General features: G+C 45.7%; 2 protein-coding genes across 13 annotated transcripts in view; one reads left to right on the top strand and one right to left on the bottom strand.

Moving 5' to 3' along the window:
• The window catches only part of ASTN2 (astrotactin 2), a 773,365-nt gene that overhangs the window by 201,286 nt on the left and 548,704 nt on the right, over positions 1 to 23,375 (bottom strand). The window lies entirely within an intron of this gene.
• On the top strand, positions 3,877 to 23,362 carry TRIM32 (tripartite motif containing 32). Of its 7 annotated transcripts, XR_009759774.1 has the most exons (4): positions 3,877 to 3,958; positions 9,593 to 9,667; positions 16,705 to 21,668; positions 22,649 to 23,362. XR_009759774.1 is itself a non-coding variant. In XM_061604317.1 (3 exons), the coding sequence occupies exon 3, from the start codon at positions 16,762 to 16,764 to the stop codon at positions 18,706 to 18,708; it is 1,947 nt and encodes a 648-aa protein (XP_061460301.1). In that variant the 5' UTR covers positions 3,877 to 3,958; positions 9,593 to 9,667; positions 16,709 to 16,761; the 3' UTR covers positions 18,709 to 23,362. The 7 variants fall into 7 exon arrangements, 4 of the variants coding, with proteins under 4 accessions (XP_061460301.1, XP_061460299.1, XP_061460300.1 ...); XR_009759776.1 differs by lacking the exon at positions 16,705 to 21,668; XR_009759775.1 differs by having other exon boundaries at positions 21,512 to 23,362.

The raw sequence follows: 23,375 nt of genomic DNA, 5'->3' as shown, positions 1-23,375 counted from the left end.
GTACATTTTTGCTAAAATAATTTACTAGCGCTGTTTGTATAAATCCCAACACACTTTGAACAAACAGCTCTTCATCAGGAAATGTGTCTGCTGTCACTAGATAGGTGCGTTGTTGTATATTTAGCAAATAATAAAGAGTCGAGGGGGGGAGAGAGGAAAGGCTATGCAGGAACCAAGGGGGGAAAGGAAGGTAGAGACTTCTTTTCAAAAGAATCTGGTTTGTAAGACTGCAACCCTAACCCTGTTTACCTGGGAGTAAGCTCACTGTATTCAATAGGACTTAGGTCTAACACAAATTAAATTGCACTGTAACTCTTTAAAGATACTAGCTTTCACATGAAGCAAAACAACAACTGGATGTTATTTCACCCCATGGTTTGAAATTCTGGTTTGGGTGAGAAAAGAAATGGTGAAGCCTGATGTCTCCCAGCTGCGGGAGAGCTCCTTGAACCTTGAACTCTGTGAATTCTTTTGGGTCATACCCCACCCCAAAAAAGAAACCCACAAAACAACTACAAAAATAATAAAAAGTAATAATTTCTATGACCATTCTGCAGACAAAGTGCAGTCCTTCCTATGCTCAATCAAGCCATCTCCCACAAACATTTGTTGTTTTTCTGCGGACATGTGGAAGGAAGCAAGGCACGCCGACAGCTATTGGCCAGTTTCTCTCCCTCTGTGTCTGAGTTACTCAGCTCCACCAATAACCTACTAAGGGTGCTCCCAGACTGTCACTGCTTGGGGGTGGGATTCAGATATATATTTGGACATTCAGGTTGCATAATTATAGTCGATTGGGATTACAGTCCTGCACAACAATCCCACTTCCTCAAAAGATTGGACTTTTTTGCATTAAGGAAAGTGAGGGGGAAATGCATTAGAAAATGTGGGCTAACACTTGCTTTGACGCCTCTCTGCAAACGCATCAGAATGGATGTTCATTAAATAGGTAAATCCATCTAATCTCCCTCAAAACAAATCAAGATGAATGCTCAGTAAACAGGTTGTCTGGAAGTGCCTTCAGATAAATTCCAGTGTAATCTCCATTGGCACCCTCCAAAGGGGGTGGGGGGTGGCAGCCACACCAAGAAGGGGAGAGTGCATTAAAGAAGACCTTTCCTCCAAGCTTGTAATAAAGAGAGGCCAGTTTCAATCATGGGCGATGACAGATTTGGTTGCAACCCTAATATACAGGAGGACAATCAGAACGAAAATGCACCCATAACTCTGTTACACATTTGTTTTTACCCTATTTTGCTTTAGATGTTTGGTTTTATAGCGCTCTGATAATTTTTTGAGGTGTTGCCACTTCCCCCTATCAGTTTCCTTTTAATTTTTGTAAGCTGTTTTAGAAACTTACACTGACAATGCAAACATGTGTCTACTCAGAAGCAAGTCCCACTGATGTTAAAGGAGCTTACTGCAAAGCAAGTGGGTGTACTTCCTGATTCAGGAAAGGGCTTGAATCCCCCCCAAAAAAACAAAATGTGTGTGTGTGTGTGTGTGTGTGGGATCCTTCCTTTTAGTAGCAACTTGCACCTGATGTCATATTGGCTCCAAGGCCAATCTTTATAAGGATCTTGTTGGAATGTATATCTTGTCCGTGGCACCATAATGGTTCCCCAGCCCTGGAGTATAGGATTGATGCCTGAATTTAAGTATTAAAAAAAAACCCCTCTTGTGATAAAAACAGAATAACAAATGTGGGAGGCCTTCTCCCCCCACAACAATTTTAAAAACCTACCTGATGAAACCAAACATAAGCAGGACAAACAGCCCTTTAATTTTGTTTTTAAAGAATTGTAAAACAAAATTAATCTAAAAGACGCATAAACAAGTATAACCATTTTTTAGTCATTCAAAGGGGAGAAAAAAGGGACGGTGTAAAACCCGGAACAGAACAGACCGGAACGGGTCCTTTATAAAAGAAATTGATGCCCAAAACACTGGGATGTGTTAGAGACACTTGAGAACAACATTTAGGAACAAAAACCATTACGATAGGATTTTTATTAACCCTTTAACAACCAAAATGCCCTCCGGAATGGAATGAAACGGCCTGGAACGGCAACTTCCCAGTGAGCCAGACCTCCCAAATTCACCAAGCACACATGTTGCTGCCTCTCCTTTTGTTGGGAAATGGGAGATGACACAGGATGACCCAGGAACCTCTGGGGTGATCAGCAATACCCTTTCTTGCTGTTTGTAGGTCCACTAAGCAGTACTATTGGTGCTGCTACCAGGTTGTGAATGGCTGGTGAATTGGGGAGAGAGAGAGAAAGAGAGATTGGAGGGGCAAGTCGGCTGGCAGAAGGGGGAGAGAAATAGAGTTTGCCTTCTGTGAAATAGATGTGCTATCACAGGAAAAAACTGGGTTCAAAGAAGTGCTCTTGTGTGCTTGGGCTCAGACTCCACCTCTGCCTTGTATTCAAGTTCTGGGCCAAACCTCACCAGTTTGCTTTCTGTGAAATGAGTTTCTGACATAACTACTTTCAAAATCAAGGTTATTAAAGTCTGGAACCTGTGGGAGGGACTCCCACTCATTGGGCAGAGTGCATGAGGTGGAGGCAGAACTTTCCAGTCAAAAAGCTCTCAGGCAAGAAGGCTGGAGAACAGGACCTTGGACAGCCACTGCCAGTCTGAGGGCCAAACTAGATGAGATACCAATCATGCAATAAACAATTGCATGATGAGCTTTGCAACACTAAAATGAAGGTGCAGGGCAGCTGATCCCTAGTGGGGTCCTGACATGTTGTGCCATATTGTAACAGAAGTATTTTGTTGCTTTGGCTAACTCAAAGTTGACCTGCCTAGCTAGAAAGTTGCCATTCTGGGCCATTTTCCCAACAAAAATGGGCCTTGTAATGTGGTTGCTGTGAAAGCTTGTGGCCCAGAGCATTGACTCATACGGTTATGCATGACTGGTGCATTTGATTGACTTGGCTGGTTCAGATGTTGTTCTGGGCTCTGTTCAGAAAGATGTATTATTGCATGGAACGTGGTTTGCGTGGAAGTTTTGTGACTTTTTGCATGAATCCCATCGAGTCATGTTGGACTGATGAATTTGGTGGGTCTGACTCATCAGGAAGTCACCATTGTGGGCTGTTTTACATAAAAGTGTATTATAGTCCGGAACGGGTATCAGCACGTGGTTTGTGTGGAGGTTTTGTGGCTTACTGCATGAATCCCATGTAGTCATGTGGGACTGGTGAATTTGGAAGGTCTGGCTTGCTGGAAAGTCGCCGTTCCGGGCTGTTTTACGTAAAAGTGTATTACAGCCCGGAACGGGTATCGGACCGTGGTTTGCGTGGAAGTTTTGTGTCTTATTGCATGAATCCCATGTAGTTATGTGGGACTGGTGAATTTGGGAGGTCCAGCTCACTGGGAAGTCACCGTTCCGGGCTGTTTCATTCCGTTCCGGAGAGTATTTTGGTTAAAGGGTTAATAAAAATCCTATCAGAATGGTTTTTGTTCCTAAATGTTGTTCTCAAGTGTCTCTAACACATCCCAGTGTTTTTGGCATCAATTTCTTTTATAAAGGGCCCGTTCCGGCCTCCGGCTTTTACACCGTCCCGAAAAAAACACCCCCTTTTTTTAAAAAAAGCAAGCCCTCAACGCGCATTAAAGCCAACAACTTCTCCATCTCCTTCACTACTGTTATTTAATCAAATAACACAAGTCAACAAATCGTGCCGGAAGCAGCACTCCATCTCGACTACTCCCGCAGATTCGAACCCCGCGACAGGAGGGGAAGGCAAGGGAGCCGCTCGCTCTTTCTCCCTAAAAAACTACAACTCCCATGACTCTTCGCGAGAGACTACGTAACTGAACGAATGAACGCGAAGCCAAAGAGAGAGGGGGAGAGTGACGGGGAGGGGGCTCTTCGCGCAGGCGCAGAGCCCGGTGGGGACAAAGGGTTGGTGCAGCTGCGGGAATCGAGTGAGAGAGAAAACGGAAGGTAGGGAGGGGCTCTGCTTTGCCTGAAAAAAAGAGAAAAAAGGCGGGGGGGATCGGGAAAAGGGAGGGGGTGACGGGCCGGGGCCGGGCGACCCGAGCACATCCCCTCCCCACTCTCTTATCCCCATGCAACTTCCACCCGTCACCACCGCCCAGAAAATGCTCCTTCTCCTCTCCCGCCACCCTTTCCCCGCATTCCGAAGGCAGACATTGCTGCGCGGACGCCTTTCGCGAAAGATCTGACCGTGCAAAGACACTGCGCCCGCGCCCCTCTCTCCCAAGCTCTGCAGGGACGCATCTCAGCCCGCCTGCCTGCCCATAGCCAAATGCAGACACCCCAGGTGAGGCGGCGACCCGGATTGGGCTGTGACAGCAAAAGTCAACCAAGGATGAGTCTTTTCAAGACGAAACAGCACCCCGTCACGCTATGCGCGTGGCTCCATATATGCCGATCTTTAAGGTCCTCCTGGATCCAGCTCAGCGTCGCTCCGCCAGCGCACGCAGACCCTCCTGCTTTGCTGCTGCACAGGATGCGTTCAAGCGGACATCTAGGCCACCACGCAGCCCCGTTTCTGTGCGCGCCTATTCATAAGTTAGCCCCACTGAGGGCTGTGCGTAGGGTCGCAGCTTTCGTTTGACATCTTCTGAATCCACAGCGGCCTGCAGGGTTGTGCAGAGTTGGCTCTCATGTAACAGGAGCCCACGTGTCTGGCCTTACAGAGAGGCCCCAAGTCCTTCCACAGGGACTAGCAGCTTCGCTCCTTTCAGGTCCCTCTTTCCAATTTGAGCTGCTTAGCTGTACTTTGCTGCTGTGGTATCAGACAAACCCACCTCAAGCACAGAAGAGCATAATCTCCAGCTCCCGGTAGAGCAGCACTGGTCTAAGAGCGACAGGGTCCTGTCCCCCCAACACATGTCAGTTTCATAGAGCACTATGGATTACATGCATGTGCGTACAGACACACACACCACTAAAGTCTTAGTCTCTCAGCCCCATGGACCAAATATTTTTACCCCCCTCCATTTTCTAACCTAGTGCATATTGGGGTCAAGAAGGTGGAATTAGACTGGCCAGACCTGACTTGAAATCCCTACTTAGCAGGACCTTCAGTTATGACCTCGAGACCTTCACTGTCTCTCTGCATCATCTTATAAAAGCTGTGTGTGTACGGGGGAGGGAATCAAGAATGCCTTGAGCTGTATGAAGGAAGAGTGGGATAAACAGGTAGCTACATAATTATTAATATAATTCCTGAGGGCACATCGTTCATTTTGCTCCCCCTGCCTCTTTCCCTCTCTCACACACCATCGTCATCACATCAGAAGCTGCCTTATGCTGAATGAGACCATTGGTCCATCTAACTGAGTATTGTCTACGTGGATTAGCAGTGGTCTCTATGGATTTAAATAGGGCTCTCCCCCAGCCTGACCCAGAGATGCCAGGGATTGAACCTGTGGCCTTTTGCATTCAAAGCTGATGCTCTGTCACTGAATTGTCCTCTGCCACTTACTTCAAAATAGCCCATGAGAAGCATACTGGGTTTGAATGCAGAGTTTGAAAACTGCAATACAAACACCCTTCTCCTGCCATGATGTATATAACCCATAAAGTAGCCTTACATTGATAGGTCATAACAATCCAAGATACAGCAATATACCTAGGTAGAAAATACCCAGACACCTTGCTCAGTAGAGCCTATTAAAAACAACAACAACTGACAATCATAGAACAAGAACCCCACTCTCTAATCTATACAAGTGAAACATAATAGGGTTCTCATCTTTTCCTTTTCTTGTTATCAGACCTGTTCCTGGACCTTTAACAGCAGCCTAATGGGCAGGAGTTCATGTGCTTATACTTATTTAAAAGCTGAGTTACAGCCTGTAGCCTTCCAGATGTTGGTGAGCTACACCTCCCCTCACCCCTCACCACTGCTGGCATTAGCTGGGGCTGATGGAAATTGGGATCTAACAGGGGGGGGAGAGATAGTTCTCCATACTTGTAACATGGCACAAGTAGGGGATTGTGCCAAAGGCTTCACTGAAAAGTTGGGGGTTGAGGAGAGGTGTAAAGGGAGTACAAGAGGTGGAGTCAATCACCCAGGTGTTTAGCAACTGAAACCCTTTCTAGCATGGAAGCGGTGCATGGGGGGAAAAAAATACACCTCAATCTGAGGCTTGAAAAAGCCGTTCTCTTGCCGACAGGGATTTTTTGCAAGATTACTGCTAGATAATTCATGCGTAGTTCTTGAATATTTGGAAGCACGATACAAATTGTTTATTAATAGTAGGATATTATCCTCATCGTACCTAGGATTATACACATAGTCATCCTGTTATTTTAAGTTATTTTAAGTCAAGTGCCCCAACTTTCCCTGATGAACAGATGTGTGTGTGTGTGTGTGTGTGTGTGGGGAGGGTGTAACTGTAGTAGAGTGTGTGAATGTGCTAAGTTTATTCAGAGTTATAAATCATAGAAAGCTTTAGGCTAGCTATACATTCAACACACCCGGCAAAGCCATTCTGTACTTGTGTAACTTTTCAGGAAGGAATGGGCTAGCTGTGGGGTGTCCCTTTCCAATCCACCATAGTCCATCCCTCGGATGTGTACAGGGTTCCCTGTTTCAAAAGAAGTCATCTGTGCAGTACATTATAGGGTGATAGAAGCAAATGGGGGCTATTCCAGCTCCTGCAGCTGCACTTTTTTTTCAAGTGCTAAACTAGTCCCTATCTCCTTATTAGGCTCTCCCTCCCTCCCTCTCGTGTGTGTGTGTGTATGTATATATATATATATATATTACCATCAAGATTGTTAAGAAAGGAGGAAACAGGCAGAGAACTGGGGGGTGGAAGAGTCAGCATCAAATTATGAAAGAATATTCTCCTAGTTCTCCTTATTCCCTCCCTTCTTAGTAACCCTGGTAGTACTCCATATACATACATGCACTCTAGTAGTTCCTCATTAATCCTGAAATACCCCCACATTACATTAACGTGGACCAGCACAAACCAGCACTGTGTTTTGAGAGGGCTGAAGGGAACTCTTAAAAGTCTTTAATCGCCTTGATTGCAAGTGCCACAAAGTGGTTAAAGGGTGCTAAGTGATAGCCTGTTCTCATTAAGTGATTTTGAGTGAGAGTCTAGACTTCCCTGAGTGTCTTGATCAGTTTCTCAGCTGGCCTCCCAAATTAAGTAACAAGCCTAAATCTGTTCTGCCGCAGTTTGAATCTTGTACTTCCCTTAACGCATAAACCAATGCACATACGAGTCTTGTGGATTTCTAGGTTGGTTTGTTTTTAGAGAGGGAGCCTTTTAACCCAGGCAGACCTCTCCTGCCTGCTTTTCTTCCCTGTGTGAACTACAGGTGTTTGAAAGGGCATCATTCTTGTATTAAGGCACTGCTCCATCGTCATTTTAGCAGACAGCTCTGGTGTGTTGGCATATGGGTCCAACTGTATCCCAACTTAATGTGTCATTTGCCTTATCCCCAAGTTCATGGAGTCTTGTTGAGTAACCAATCTGTTACCTGCCGTATCACAGTGACACCTTTGCTAGGCAGTCTTTAAGCGACCTCGCTTCCCAACATTAACATAACCTCCTTCTCCATCTGAGAAGTCTCATTTTAGAGAGTTTCTGCTGAGCAGTGGGTGATCCTCCACAATTCCTCCAAAAAAACCCGCCCTTCTTTCATGCAAGTTACATAACTGAATGGCAGCGTTTTGAGGCTGGAAGCTACTATTTCCTCAATAAAACTGCTAGTAATAGCCATTGTGGTTTGACTGTTAACATACTCACACACACATACAGCTGGGTCCACCCTGCATGTGTCTTGATTCTTCCACACCCCACTTTTAAACCTGAATATGAATCCCTTCCTCCGCTGTTAGCATTGAAAACATAAAGATACCAAGATAACACGGACTGGTCAGATTTCAAGGGCATGAGCTCCTTCTAGTCGTTTGCCATATGTCCTAGGCATGGGGCAGGTGGCCAGTGAACAGCTGCAAAGTTACGGAGAACAGCGAGTTATGGTTCGCGGTGGGCAGTACAGCTGTACGCCCATCACTTTCCCCCACAGCCTCCTCCCCCTTGACTGCTTTCCCCGGCAACTCTGCCCCAGGCATTCTTGTCTTTGTAGCCCGGACCCCAACCACAGCAAAAACATGTCTGGAATCTCAGCAGAGGAGGAAGCAGTTGGAGGAAATCTCTACTGTGGTGATAGTGGTGGTAGTTGCAAGTCATGGAAGGAGTTATGCACCACTCTCCTCTCTGTCCACTGTTTCTCCCCTGCAAATCATGCATAGAATAGAAAATAGTCTATAAATCAAAGAGGAAGGGCTGCATCTCAGTGGGAGAGTGTCCCTGGTTCAACTCCCGACATCTCTCAGTAGGTCTGGGAGAGACTCCAGGTCTGAAGGCCTGGCAAGCTGCTGCCAGTCACTGTAGGTAATACTGAGCTATATGGATTAGTGGATCTGGCTCAGTATGAAGCAGCTCCTATGTTCCTGTGCTCTCTTGTGCAAGGGGAGGTCATAGATCAGTGGCAGCACAGCTGCTTTGCCTGCAAAAGGCCTCCGGTTCAATCTCTAGCAGCTCCAGGTAGGGCTGGAAATGTCCCCTGTTTGAAAACCCGATAGAGCCGCCGCCAGTCAGCTGTCGTCAATAGTGAGCTGGATGGGCCAATGATCTGACTCAGTATGAGGCAGCTTGCTACGTTCATCTCCCCTCCACAACTTTTAAGGTGTTCCCTGACCCAGATCTGCCGCCACGCTCTGGGCTTAAGATGTCAGGCGACCCAATTGTTCAGTAACCCGAAAGCAGAGGAAGCTGTCTCGGTGCAACTGGGAAGCCTGGTGCACTTCAGTCAGCTCCAAGCAACCTTTGTTTCCTGCGTTAGTGGGGTTTTGTCCTAGTGCAAACATCTGCAAATTAAACTAATGAGAATCCAACACAACAGACTGAGGCTGCAATCCAATGCACACTTACCTTGGAGTAAGTCCCACTGAACCCAATGTAGCTTACTCCTGAGTAGACATGTACAAGATTGCAGACTAAATTTATTATTTATTTATTTATTACATTTGTATACCGCCCCGTAGCTGAAGCTCTCTGGGCGGTTTACAACAATTAAAAGATTAAAAACAAATATACAAATTCAAAAACACATATTTAAAATCCAATTAAAACATAATTTTAACATAATTTCCTCCATAAGGAGAAAACACCTGGTCCGTACCATCAAGATACCAGGCAACACAAATGATCCCTATCTGGTGTGCTTTTATGGGTTGGGAAGAGAGAGAGAGAGACATTTGTGACAAGGAAATTATACTCCAGCACTAATTTTATTTAAATTGGGGCCCTACAAGGAAATTGCACTCCGTTGATTCAGCTCAGGCTTAGCACAGAAGAAAGTTAAAGCAATAGAGTGCTGATCTCCTTCAGACTGTTTTTTGTCTTTAGATTTAAATTTCCCCGATGAAGAGTTGAGTGCAGCTTGGGAAATGTTGGGCTTATTACTACGTTAACAATGAAGATATCCTCTTATTGCTGACAATGTTTCTTATAGTATTGGGGGAGGAGACCTTTAAACTGGCTCACTGACTGCAATTTTCTTCTCTGTCTCTGTCCCCAGGGAATTGTTGCGAAAAGAGATAGCACAAGGCACAGCTTGCTTGCATACCATTAGGGATCATCCACTCCAAGTGAGGTAAAGACCACGCTGGCTGTAATGATTTCCAGTAACTGTGTCCCCTCCCCCACCCAGTATTTACGACGTGAATTTAGCACCAATACAGAAAAGAAACCACTACGTCATTTCTCCAGCTACAAATCTGCCTTGTTATTAAAACGGCTTGCAATTTATTGCTAAGAAGTAGGTCTCTCCTGAACTTGGCCTTGTTTAACACTGCCTGGAATCCTCCATACACTTCTGGTAATCTAAAAAGTCCACTGCAAGTTTGCCTCTCCGAAGCTGAAAAGCAGATGTGCATGTCTGTGTACACCCTACAAAAGGCTTAGTGTGGGACAAAACACACAGTTTTAGGGTTTTTTTAAAATTCTGTAAATGCCCAGAGCCTTGTCTCTTATGAAAAGTTACCAACTTCACTTTTTGGCCCAGCTTATCAGGCAAAAATACTCAGGCCAATAGTGTTGTTGTTATGTGTCTTCAAGTTGATTATGACTTATGGCAACCATATGAATTGGCAACCTCCAATAACATTTACTATAGACCACCCTGTTCAGATCTTGTAAGGTAAGGTCTGTGGGCTTCCTAAATGGAATAAAACCATCTCTTGTTTGGCCTTCCTCTTTTTCTACTCCCTTCTGTTTTTCCCCAGCATTATTGTCTTCTCATGATGTGTCCAAAGTATGATCACCTCAGTTTCATTATTGTAGCTTCTAGTGACAGTTCTGGTTTAATTTGTTCTAACACCCAATTATTGGTCTTTTTTCACGGTCCATGGTATCTGCACAGCTCTCCTCCAACACCACATTTCAAATGAGTTGATTTTTTCTCTTAACCGATTTTTCACTGTCCAACTTTCACATCCATACAAAGTGATTGAGAATATCATGGTCTGAATGATCCTGACTTTGGTGTTCAGTGATACATCTTTGCATTTGAGGACCTTTTCTAGTTCTCTCATAGCTGCCCTCCCCAGTCCTAGCCTTCTTCTGATTTCTTGACTACTGTCTCCATTTTTGTTAATGACTAGGCCAAGGTATTGATAATCCTTGACAAGTTCAATGTCCTCATTGTCAACTTTAAAGTTACATAAATCTTCTGTTGTCATTACTTTAGTCTTCTTGGCGTTCAGCTGTAGTCCTGCTTTTGTGCTTTCCTCTTTAACTTTCAACAGCATTCGTTTCAAATCATTACTGGTTTCTGCTAGTAGTATGGTATCGTCTGCATATCTTAAATTATTGACATTTCTCCCTCCAATTTTCACACCTTCTTTATCTTGGCCCAATCCCGCTTTCTGTATGATATTTTATGTATAGGTTAAACAAATAGGGTGATAAAATACACCCGTCTCACACCCTTTCCTATGGGGAACCAATAGGTTTCTCCATATTCTGTCCTTACAGTAGCCTTTTGTCCAGAGTATAGGTTGTGCATCAGGACAATCCGATGCTGTGGCACCCCCATTTCTTTTAAAGCATTCCATAGTGTTTCATGATCTACACAGTCAAAGGCTTTGCTGTAATCTAGAAAGCACAGGGTGATTTCCTTCTGAAATTCCTTGGTCTGTTCCATTATCCAATGTACGTTTGCGATATGATCTCTGGTACCTCTTCCCTTTCTAAATCCAGCTTGGATGTCTGGCATTTCTTGCTCTATATATGGTAGGAGCCAATAATATTAAATGCCAATAACAAGGTGTCCTGGAAGCAGATTTCCAGCAAGTCTGATGTCTTGCTTCCAGGAAATCTAGTAATCAGATTCTGCTTGGTAGCAGGCTGGGGATTGTCTGCCACTCAGGTGCTAATGCTGCTGTGACTGGGCTAAAGCATTACAGGCTACAGATAAGGATCATTTTTTTAAAAAAAGTCTCTGCACATAGAAAAGCAGCATGTTGGAGAGAAGGCTAGGCTAAAACCCTTCACCCTGACATGTTAGTTTTCTATGTGCAAGGATTTTGTTTTTGTTTGTAAAATATTTACATGGAGAAGAATTTGCTGTCTAGAAATGTTAAACAGTCCTTAACAATTTGATTGAGAATTTGAATCAGTTTAACTTGAGTTGCCAATGTCTCACATCTCCATATCTTCTAACAGACAAAGCAGGCAGGGTGGGGTGGGTGGGGGGGTGAGTAGTGGTTATGCAGGAATCATCTTAAAACAGCCAAACTTAGGAACCGCCTTATAATGAGTCAGGCAATTGGTTCATCTAGCTCAGTCCTACACAGCCTGCTGTTAGCTACCCAGTCTTTTAAACTGGAATAGTTAGGAATTGAACCTGAGATCATCTTCTTGAAAAGCACGTACTCTACCACTGAACTACAGCCTTTCCCGATTGCAAATCCAGGAGAAAGATGGAGACCATCTCTATCTTATCACACAATAGCTTAATGACACCTCCTGTTATTGCATTCTTTTCAGTGGCTAGCTACTTGGAAGAGAGCACAGCTGGAATCCTAATAATGTCATGTATAATATGAAGGAAAGAGACGGGGAAGTGGTTAAGGGAATCTGGACAACAATGCAGTCTCATTAGATTGACTCTTCTGTGCAAGATAGCTGGCTGTTACAAGACCATTAAATATAGTTAGGAAGGGAAATTACAAGCATTTTACCCCAGAAAGTGTGTGTATGGAGGGGGGTAGTTTAGGAAGGCAACTCTAGGAACTGAAATGCACAGGATTTTTGCAATCATTCTTTTTTAAAGTACCTGATTAACCCCGGTTGTGCCAGCACTAGTTGGAACACTGATATTTTGAAAGCACAAAGGCAATGGCAGATCTGTAGCTTTCACTGAAGTTTCTGGCTTTGAAGAATTGTTTTGGTTGACCATTATTAAAGGCAGTAGATTTCATCTGCTCAGTCCATTTTCCTTGTCCCCATTGCCTTGTCTGTTATCTCCACAGTAGGCATAGTGATTAATGTGCTCTTTGAGACCCCTTATATTGCCATTTCTGATATCCCACAAATAGTACAACTCCACAGGTGTGAAAGAGCATATGTAAACATGCCAACCTGCTTTCTATGGCATCAGGCCACTGGTCCATCTAGCCCAGTACTATCTACTCTGACTGGCAGCAGCACTTCAGATTCTCTAATCTTAACCCAGGTTGCATGCAAACCCCCACGGAGTGATGGGCCTTCCTATCTGAAACTGCGCTATATTGAGGCCATTGGACCTCTTCCAGTCATGTCTAACTAGCAGTGGCTCCACATGGTTTCAAACAGTCTTGCACAACACACCTTTTAACCAAAACGTGGATATTTTGCATGCAGAGAATGCCTGCCTGCATCTAAACCAGTACTGTATCGTGCTAACTGGCAGTAGTTGCCCAAGGTTGAATCTAGGACTTTCCTCAAGCAAAGCACATGTTCTACCATTCAGCTATGCCCCTCCTACAAACACAGGAAGCTGCCTTATACGCCACCTAGGTTAATGCTGAGCTAGGCAGACCTACTTTAACTGGCACCAGCTCCCCAGATATTTAGACAGGAGACTCCCCCCCCCTGCCTCACTTGATGTTAGGGATTGAACCTGCAACTTTATGCTCTACCACTGAAGCGTGTCCCTTTCCTCGTATTGCAAAGGTGCCTTCTGCGGAGTCAGACCATAGTTTCATCTCAGTATTGTCTACTCTGACTTGCAATCGCTCTCCAAAGTCCCAGCGCCGCAATTTCAGGTCCTTTTAGGGATCCCAGGAGTTGGACTCGGATTCCATTTGCATGCCAGGCATGTGCTCTGCACCACAGAGCTGTGGCCTCTCACCAGCAATTCCACATTTTGAGGCTGAATGGGTGGCATCAGCTACACTCTGTGATCCAATTGCAAAACGAGAGAAACCCATTTAATGACTGCCACCTGCAGCAGTGCATCTTCCCCCCACTCCAGGTTTACTCAGAGAGACCTTTTGCCCAAAATTGCCATTCGGTATTATGGGCTGTATCTTGGAACATAGGAAGTTGCCTTGTATTAAGTCAGTCCCTTAGCCTGTCTTGCTTAGAGTCGTCTACGTTGACTGGCAGCGGCCCTCTAGGGTTGCAGTCGGGATATTCCCAGCCCTGCCTGGAGATGTTGAGGACTGAACTTTCTGCATTCAAAGCAGTGCTCTGCCACTGAGCTATGGTCCTTCCCAGAGGATCTTGGTACCCACCGTAAAGCAGTATGGGTCTTGAACCTGGAACTCTGGCATCTTACTCCTGCAGTGGCTCAGAGTAGACCCACTGAAAACAATGGACCTAGGAATAATGTTGGATGTGACCCTCTATTTCTCTTTCCCTCTCCCAGATTTTGCTCTCATCTCTGACTCTTCCCACTGGTGGTCTCCGCGTCCCCTAGTTGTTCTTGACCATTCTAGGAACCCAGTAAGCTGCGTTATACTACAAAGGCCATTTGTCCATCTAGGCCTGGTGCAGTCTGTCCTGAGGGGTAGCAGCTCCCCAGTACCTCAGGCAGAGCGAGGCCTTTCCCATACTGATCCTTTTAACAGGTGCTACCCAGGAGTGAACTTCAGGCCTTCTGCCTGCAAAGCAAGTGTTATGCCAGAGAATTACAGGCCCTTTTGTCTCGACCCTAATCCTACGACAGTCGTTATCTTCTAAGGTTCCTCATTTCCAGTGTCTCTGTGTGTGTGTTTTATACCTTTGCTTTCCTAGCTTTTTCTGCTTCTCTCTAAAATCTGAAAGGCTCTGCTAATGGCAACCAAAGTTCTGATTGTGCTAATAATTGCCCTCCCCAGGCCTGCTCCACCAAGCGAGGGTGTTATGTTTATATATGAAGCATCCTAAATACTTTTAAGGGGATTTAGCCAAAGACTTTTCTGCCTGCGCTGCCTTTCAGGGATGCTGCCCAACTTAGCCCTGGACAATTCCACAGACTTCAGCACTGCACTGTTCTTTACTGCATGGCAGTACAGATTTGTAACTAATTTATTTAATGCAATGGAAAACTGCAGATTGCCATATCTAGAAGCAGGTACTTAAAGGGTCAGATGCGATGCGGCAGATCAGATCTTCTGATGCCCTTCCCCTTACTTTAAACCATCAGGAGCTGGGGGTGTCCTCCCAATTTTGATTGAGGCAGCTGATCCACCTTCCCACATGTGCCTTCCCCCCCAATCAAAATCTCCCCTACCCACCCCTGGAAGCTGTTGGCCCTGTAGTTGACTGGGGGAGGGATATATAGGTAACTGAGTATTTCCAATGGAAGCTTGGAAAGGGGGGGCTTTGACTGAGGAAATGGCATGTTAGATGGCGGCAAATGGTTCAGCAACCCCTCTCTTGGTGTTGCTGCTCTTATCAAAATCAGAGTGTCCCCCCTTTCTGAGATCCAATCTTCCACTGTCATATCTGCTTTAGCCTTCAGCCTTCTGCAAGCCAGGAGTTAACATCATGCAGGCAAGATAAGTCACTGTCTGCAGGTTCCCTACAAGCTGAATGCATTGCACACCTTAACAAGAGTTCAGACTAATCCCATTAAACAGATCTAACTTATTAAGATGAATTGCATTTAGCATCAGCCCCCAAAAGTGACATTCTATTTGAGAGATGTTCCTACCTAGCCTGGTGACTTCCAAGACTGGATTACTGCAGTGGACTTTATGTGGGTCTTCCCTTGCACTTGACCTGGAAATTGCAGTAAGTGCAAAATGCTGCAGCCCAGGAGATGACAGGAGTGAGACCCTGTTATCACATAACACCTCTGCTCAGAGATCTGCACTGGCTGCTGATTTGTAACCAGACCAAGTTCAAGACGTTGCTATTTGAATATAAAGCTCCTAGCAGTGTGGGAGCAGTTTACTTGCAGGATCACCTTACCCCGTATGTGTCCACCCAACTGCCACAATCTGCTTAAGTGGCACTATTACAGGTGCCATCATCATCATCGTTTTATTTGTACGCCGCCTTTCCACATAAAATTGTGCTCAAGGCGGCTTACAGCAAGGGGAACAAAAATACATCTCAAAAACAATTGCAAAAACAATTTCCTAATAACAAAAAATAATAAAACAGTGACATAACAAATATAATAAGCAAAAACCATATAATACTCTTTCCACATTTATAAGAAACTGATATTTTAGTGTGGCAGCACCTACACTTTGGAACTCCCTGTCTCTTGACATCAGGCAGGCACCTTTGCTGTACTCTTTTTGGCACTTAGTTAAAAAGAATTCTGTTTAGGCAAGCCTGTCCAGACACACAGATGTTAATGTTTTAATCTGTTCAGTTTACTGCTCTTTCAACAGTTTTCAAAGATGTTTTTAATTACTTGTTTTTACCTGTTTTTATTGATAATTTTAATGTACCTTGCAAACTGCTTAAGAGGGTTTTTTTTTTAAAAAAACCATCAAGCCGTATATACATTTTGTTAAAGAAGTACATTAGGCTAGGTTAGAGGCCCTACCAGCAGGCAGATCTACAGAGAATAACCACTTCCTTATTTCACATGTACAGAGTTTTTGAAAGGCCAAAGGCACACACCGTGGCACTCGCAAAGGCTGCTCCCCATCCAGATCTGCCCAGTGCCTAAGAACATTTCAGGGTTTTTGCAGCTTGTGAACCCTTTCTGTTTGGTCCTGTTTAGAAGGTTAAACTTTCTATTTAATGGTACATTTTTCGCACATGTTTTTATTTAGTGTAATTAAAAAAAAACAAAACCCAAATCTCTGCATACACACACAAACACACACAGTGTGTCTGCATGTGTTGGAACTGCAACCCACCCAAAGCTTGAAGGGTGTGGTGGGCTAGAGGTGTAATGAGAGCAGTAGATGACATGGGATGGATTCTTGTGAGATAATGTCTTGATATAGGTGGAGGGTTACAGAAGCAAAAAATCCCTCAACTTGGGAGGTGAAGACTCCTCCCACATCCATTTTAGTCTTAGAAGTTTTATTTTTTTGTTATCCCCCAAAGCCATGAGATCTAGAAACTTGACACAAGAAAGAAAGAAAATACGATGGGCATGCCATAAAAGTGTGCAATTAAATCAGCCTTGTTCAAAATATTGCAAGGGACAAGCAGCCACAAGGACTCAATCTTGTATCCCTCTCTCTTTCCCAGACAGACTTGAAAAGGGCTGGGATAAATGCTACCAGTCTGAACCTTGACTGTGAAGCCATGGCCGCTACCTCTCACCTCAATGTGGATGCGCTCCGTGAAGTCTTGGAATGCCCCATTTGCATGGAATGCTTCACCGAAGAGCACCTGAGGCCAAAGCTGCTGCACTGTGGACACACCATTTGCAAGCAGTGCTCCGAGAAGCTCCTTGCAAACAGCATCAATGGGATACGCTGCCCCTTCTGTAGCAAAGTCACGAGAATCACAAGCTTGGTCCAACTGACCGATAACCTGACTGTGCTGAAGATCATAGACACGGCGGGTCTCAGTGAAACGGTCGGCATACTCATGTGCAAAGCTTGTGGGCGGCGACTTCCCAAGCATTTCTGCAAGAACTGCAGCTTGGTCTTGTGTGAGGCGTGCAAAGAGGCTGAGCACATGCAGCGGGGCCACAGCGTGGTTGCTATCAAAGAGGCGGCCGATGAACGGAGGAGGGAGTTCGGGGCCAGGCTGGGGCGTCTGCGAGAGTTCATGGGGGACCTGCAGAAAAGAAAGGCATCTTTGGACGGGGTTTCGAAGGACCTCCAAGGAAGGTACAAAGCAGTCCTACAAGAGTATGGGAAAGAGGAGCGTAAGGTCCAGGAGGAGCTGGCCAGGTCCCGCAAGTTCTTCACCAGCTCCCTCTCTGAGGTGGAGAAAGTGAACAGCCAGATCATGGAGGAACAGGCCTACCTGCTGAACATCGCCGAGGTACAGATTGTGTCACGGTGCGATTACTTCCTTGCCAAAATTAAACAGGCTGACATAGCCCTCTTAGAAGAAGAGGGCGATGAGGAGGAACCCGAACTGCTGAACAGCCTTCCCAAAGAGCTGACCCTGCAAGAAGTGGAACTCCTCAAAGTAGGCCATGTTGGGCCACTGCAGATTGGACAGGTGGTCAAAAAACCTCGGAGCATCAATCTGGAGGAGTCGCTGCTGGAGACAGTAGCAGTGGCCTCTGTCTCCTTCAGGGAAGCGGATGTGGCTGAGGAAGAGGCCGGCGTAGTGCACAAATGCTCTTCGCCCACCAAGCCACGCATCTCCGAAGCAGCTGCCAGCATCCAGCAATGCCACTTCCTCAAGAAGATGGGCTCCAAGGGCAGCACGCCAGGGACTTTCAACCTGCCCGTCAGCCTCCATGTCACTCCCCAGGGGGAGGTGCTGGTGGCAGATCGGGGAAACTTCCGAATCCAAGTCTTCACCCGCAAGGGCTTCCTAAAGGAGATCCGCCGGAGTCCCAGCGGCATTGACAGCTTTGTCCTCAGCTTCCTTGGTGCGGATCTGCCCAACTTGACTCCCTTGTCAGTCACCATGAACTGCCACGGGCTCATTGGTGTGACTGACAGCTATGACAACTCCGTGAAGGTGTACACACTGGACGGGCACTGTGTGGCGTGCCACAGGAGCCAACTGAGCAAGCCATGGGGCATCACCGCCCTCCCGTCGGGGCAGTTTGTAGTGACGGATGTGGAAGGGGGAAAGCTTTGGTGCTTCACGGTAGACCGTGGCGTCGGGGTGGTGAAGTACAGCTGCCTGTGCAGTGCCGTGCGGCCAAAGTTTGTGACTTGCGATGCCGAAGGGACCATCTACTTCACCCAGGGGCTGGGCTTGAATCTGGAAAACCGCCAACATGAGCACCACTTGGAAGGCGGCTTTTCCATTGGTTCTGTTGGCCCGGACGGGCAGCTTGGCCGGCAGATCAGCCACTTCTTCTCAGAGAACGAGGACTTCCGGTGTATTGCTGGGATGTGTGTGGACGCCCGGGGGGATCTGATTGTTGCGGACAGCAGCCGGAAAGAAATCCTGCATTTCCCAAAGGGGGGTGGCTATAACATCTTAATTCGAGAAGGACTCACGTGCCCCGTCGGCATAGCCATGACGCCCAAGGGGCAGCTCTTGGTCTTAGACTGTTGGGACCACTGCATTAAGATCTACAGTTACCACTTGAGGAGGTACTCCACGCCTTAAGCAGAGAAAGACACTTTTGTGTGTGGATGTGCTAGATTCTTGCATTGTCCGCAGCAAATCGACTGATATTTGGTGCCATAGATTTCAAGCAGGCTATGCCACAATCCTGGTTGAACTGGTGCAGTGGCCATCATTTGTTTTTGTTTCCGCTTAGAAGAAAAATAGACCATCTACATGTGACAGTGTTGTGTTTTTTTAAAAAAATACAGGTTAAGGTCATCTCCTGGTTCAATGGAAAATGCTGTTAAAAAGAGCTGCAATTTCTCTTAGTAGTGAGCAATCCCTCCTGTCCTGCACCACCAGGTCTTCCCCCCACTTTCCCTCACTCCCTCTAACAGCACTCGCCTCCTTTAGTTGCCCTGTTCACCACAGTAGTAGGTAGCTTTCCCCCCACAATTGAATCCTTTTCATTTCACAGTTGCATGGTCAGAGCCGTCCACCACAGCAGTTTGAAAGCGCAACTTCTCTACTTAAAAAACCCAGGATCTCGTCCATCCTTATGGCACCAATACAACCCTACTGTTTGACTAGCGTGAGTGTTCATTTGTGTGTGAGAGGCTGACTTTGAGCCCTTTGTTCAATGTAAAGTAGGACTGGTGCCGTTGCAGGAAACCTGACTCGGAGAAGCCAGGAATTGTCTCCCAGAATTCTGCAGTCATTAACATTTTAAGCGGCCAGGGAAGGGTTGCAGGGTGGGAACACCAACCCCACACAGGGTGGGATTGATCGGGGTTTACTTGTTATTCAGGACTCTTGTGTTATCTGTTGCTTGGAAAATGTCTTGGAAGGTCATGTTTCTTGTTGACGTTTTGCCAAGGGAGGGAGAAATTGGGAGTAAATGAGATCAAATGTGACAAATGATATGTTTAGCCGTGCACCTTCAATGTCCTGCCTTCCACACCACTGCACTGCCTGATGGGTTTCCACTGGTCTGTGCTGTATAGAAAAGCTACTTGTCCGCAAGATAGGAGAAAGGGGCTTTTTATTTAATTACATGACATTTCTCTCTCTCTCTGCCAAGGCTTCCCATCTCAATTCCTTTCACAGCAAAATGCCACATTGCCAGCAATGCTGCTAGGCCTTATTTAAGGCAACAGACAGGTTTGCTCATCAGCCGACAGGCATATGGCTCAGGTCAGATGAAGTGTGAAACCGCAGCTGGGTGAATTAGCCCACCCAAGGCATGCCCAGATGGGACGACAAACGCACCCTCCAATGTGCCTGAAATGGCTCAGAGAAAGAAAACCACCTTGTTAAGCATAAATAGGACGCAGTTGCCCAGCATTAATCTGCTAGAATTAACGGTGTCAGCTGTCAGTGGTGCCCTTGCAAAAGAACAGGCCTAGGGGAATGATTATGAGCTGGTCCTGCGGTGGCTTGGGATGTTGGCGGGTAAAATTTCAGATGAGACCTAGGACCAGGGATATCGTGGCCCTCGGATTCTCAGCGTAGGCTACAGAGGGCCGTAAGCACAGCATAGGCACTTGTGTTGAGGCTATGCCGAGCAGATTTGAGTGTTAATTTGCCTCTGAATGTGGCAAGTCTCATTTAGAACAGAGAATCACCAGAATCATTGTGGCCACAAGAGCTGGATTACAAGCATTCTTCCTACCAATTTACTAATGCAAGGAGGGGGACAGGTAGGCTGCTGTCTTTTCAATTTTCTTTTGATTTTTCTCAAAGTTAAGTCAGGGAAGCATGGCATGTAATTTTTGTTAAGTGTGATGTGAAGCAGAAGAGGAGGAGTGTAGAGGGACAATACTCTGTGCGTAGTAAATGAAACAGATGTCTTAGATGATAGCCTTGGTGAGTGAAGGACTTCCTCCTCTACCACTGAAGCCCCTACCCAAGCCTTCTCTTAAAAAAAACAGCCAAGGTGCCACATCTCCAGGCTTTTCTTTGCCATATCATAGGGACTAGAATTTTACTTTTAATTCTAACACAAGCTGAGTTTTTTCTTACTGGATTCCATGTGAGATACTGTATAGTGAACTGCAGGCACAGTGACATTACACTATTTTTTTTTTATGCCTTGATTGCAGCCAAGCACTGCTTCTAAAATGAGCAGATTGCATTTGTGTTAATGCCCCAAGTACAGTGACAGTGACTTACAGTCCCAAATGTATGCCTGAAATGGAAAAGCTGATGATGTGGACTGCCCCCTTCCTATGCGAATTTTAGCATTAATGGGTGTGTCCTGCCATGGGGCCTTTAAGCCAAATCAAGAGACAAAGGGCGGCTTCCATATGTAGAGACAATTTGGATTGCAGATGATCGCCTGGACAGTGGAACTCTTTTGTCTAATTGCTGCGCTGCCTTCACCCCAGCCCTTTGATAAACATTACATTTATGGTTGCTTCCTATCATTTTTTGCAATTTTGAAATGTCTGCTTTTATGAGCTGGCTGTTGCAGACAGCCTGTGCCAGTCTGGCTCGCAGAAGCAATATTGCATTTTATAAATAAGCACTTCCCTCATATGTCATTCCAGGGAGCATCTTTTGTACTAAATATTCCACTACAGAGAGCATTTTGGACAGCCATAGATTCATTTAAGTGGACTTAAAGCCCGCTCTGTTCTGCTGACGGCGCAGTTGACTGCCCTGGCTTTAGCCAAATAGCCACATCACAGTTTAAGCTAAGTCTCCACCATTTGTTCCACTCTGTGATTGCAAATGGGCAGAGGGGAGGGGAATAGCATATCTTGGTTTATGATGCACTTGTGGCTCTCAGAGGTCACCCCCTACCCTCTTTGTATGGCAGGAGAGACTCTTGTTCCCATCTGCTCTGCTGTTTTGTTTTCAGCACAGATGGGGAAAGAAACGGGATGCTTGTACCTCAGCTGGAATCCACGTGCCTCTCCTGGCAAAGTGAAACACTCTGCAAGGTCCTTTCCCTGGACCGAAAAGCACTTGCCCACTGCCCCCCAACTGCTTTGATGGGAAAAGAATCCCTTTTGCAGGTAGCTGCTAATCATAATATATGCTCTTCAACATTTTTATTAAGGACTTGGATGAGGAGGTGCAGAGAAAGTTTGTCAAGTGTGCAGATGATACAATTTTTTTTGGGGGGGGGATAGCTAATACCATGGAGGACAGAAACAACATTCAAAAGGATTTTGATAGGCTAGAGCACTGGGCTGAAAACAACACAATGAAATTTAACAGGGATAAGTGTAAAGTTCTAGGAAAAAAAGATACCAAATGTACAGTTATAAGATGAGGATACTTGGCTTAGCAATACTACATGTGACAAGGATTTGGAATTGTTTCTCACAAGCTGAATGAGCCAACAGTGTGATGTAGCTGCAAATGCTATTTTAGACTGCATTAACAGAGGTAGAGTTTCTAAATCACGTGAAGTACTAGTTCTCCTTTATTTGGCGCTGGTTAGGCCTCATCTTGAGTATTGTGTCCAGTTCTGGACACTTCACTTTAAAAAGAAGCACACAAGCAAACAAATTCAGAGGAGGGCAACAGGGATGATCAGGGAACTGGAAAAACAGCCCTGTGGGGAGAGACTGAAAGAACTGGGCATGTTTAGCCTTGAGAAGACCGAGGGGAGATATGATAGCACTCTTCAAGTGCTTCAAGGTGTCACACAGAGGAGGGCCAGGTTTTCTTCTCGATCATCCCAGAGTACAGGACACAGAATAAAGGGCTCAAGTTGGAGGAAGCCAGATTCAGCTGAACATCAGGAAAAACTTCCTGTTAAAGTGGTACGATAACGGAACCAATGACCTAGGAAGGTGGTGGGCTCTCCAACACTGGATACATTCAAGAGGCAGCTGGACAGCCACCTGTCAGGTATGCTAAGTTAGATTTCTGCATTGAGCAGGGGGCTGGACTTGATGGCCTTATGGGCACCTTCCAACTTTACTATTCTATGATTCTAGGTGCTGTGCCCCTACTCACTTTGCTCACCAACTCCCTCCCTTTACAGGTCACCAAAGCCACCCACCATCTCCCTTTACATCGGCCTGCCTCCATCTCCATTTCCTGCTGGTCCTGCAGCTCTCAGAAGTCTATTGGCACACTGAACTTTGCAGCCGGCAGCCACGCAAATTGCTGTGTAATGACATACAGAATATATCCTACATTGCAAGTAACAAAGCAAAACAAGATGTTGCACCATATACTCAGACCCCAACAGGAACGCTCCTGGTTAGGGTGCCAGCTAGCTATGCCTTCTTTCAGGACACCGAAACCCAAAAGAGGCTCAAATACGACAATCCTCCACCCGCATTCCCAAGGTTCATTTTCCAATTGATACTAAACCTTCTCTGACTTCTGCAGGCTGCTGAACATGATCAGGCCTCTGTGGGCTGTATTTGGAGTCCCTAGCCCTTTGCCTTTTTTAAAAATTACAAATATATATATGTCTGTGTACATAGGGAGTTGCCTAAATGTGCACAAATATATATATATATGGGGGGGAGCGCTCCTGTTTCTCTTCCAAACCCAACAGGCACTCGGCCACCTACGCTAGCTGTTGATGTATACATATGTGAATTAACAAATAGTTTGGTAACAGTTTTGTCACCTGCACAAATAATGTGTTTTATTATGACTTTTTGTTTCAATCCCCTCTCTGTGCCTGCGTTTGCTGGGTTCTTAGAAGGCTGCGTAATAGAGAGAAAATTGAATTAAACATGCACTGCAAAAAAGAA

The sequence above is a fragment of the Rhineura floridana genome, chromosome 20, assembly GCF_030035675.1.
Source record: "Rhineura floridana isolate rRhiFlo1 chromosome 20, rRhiFlo1.hap2, whole genome shotgun sequence".
NCBI classification, from domain to species: domain Eukaryota; kingdom Metazoa; phylum Chordata; class Lepidosauria; order Squamata; family Rhineuridae; genus Rhineura; species Rhineura floridana.
Note: the sequence above shows the minus strand (reverse complement) of the source record. Positions and strands in the feature narration are given on the sequence as shown.

Coding starts and splice junctions, on each gene's coding strand:
- TRIM32 (XM_061604317.1), top strand. CDS start 16,762: ATGGCCGCTACCTCTCACCTCAATGTGGATGCGCTCCGTGAAGTCTTG.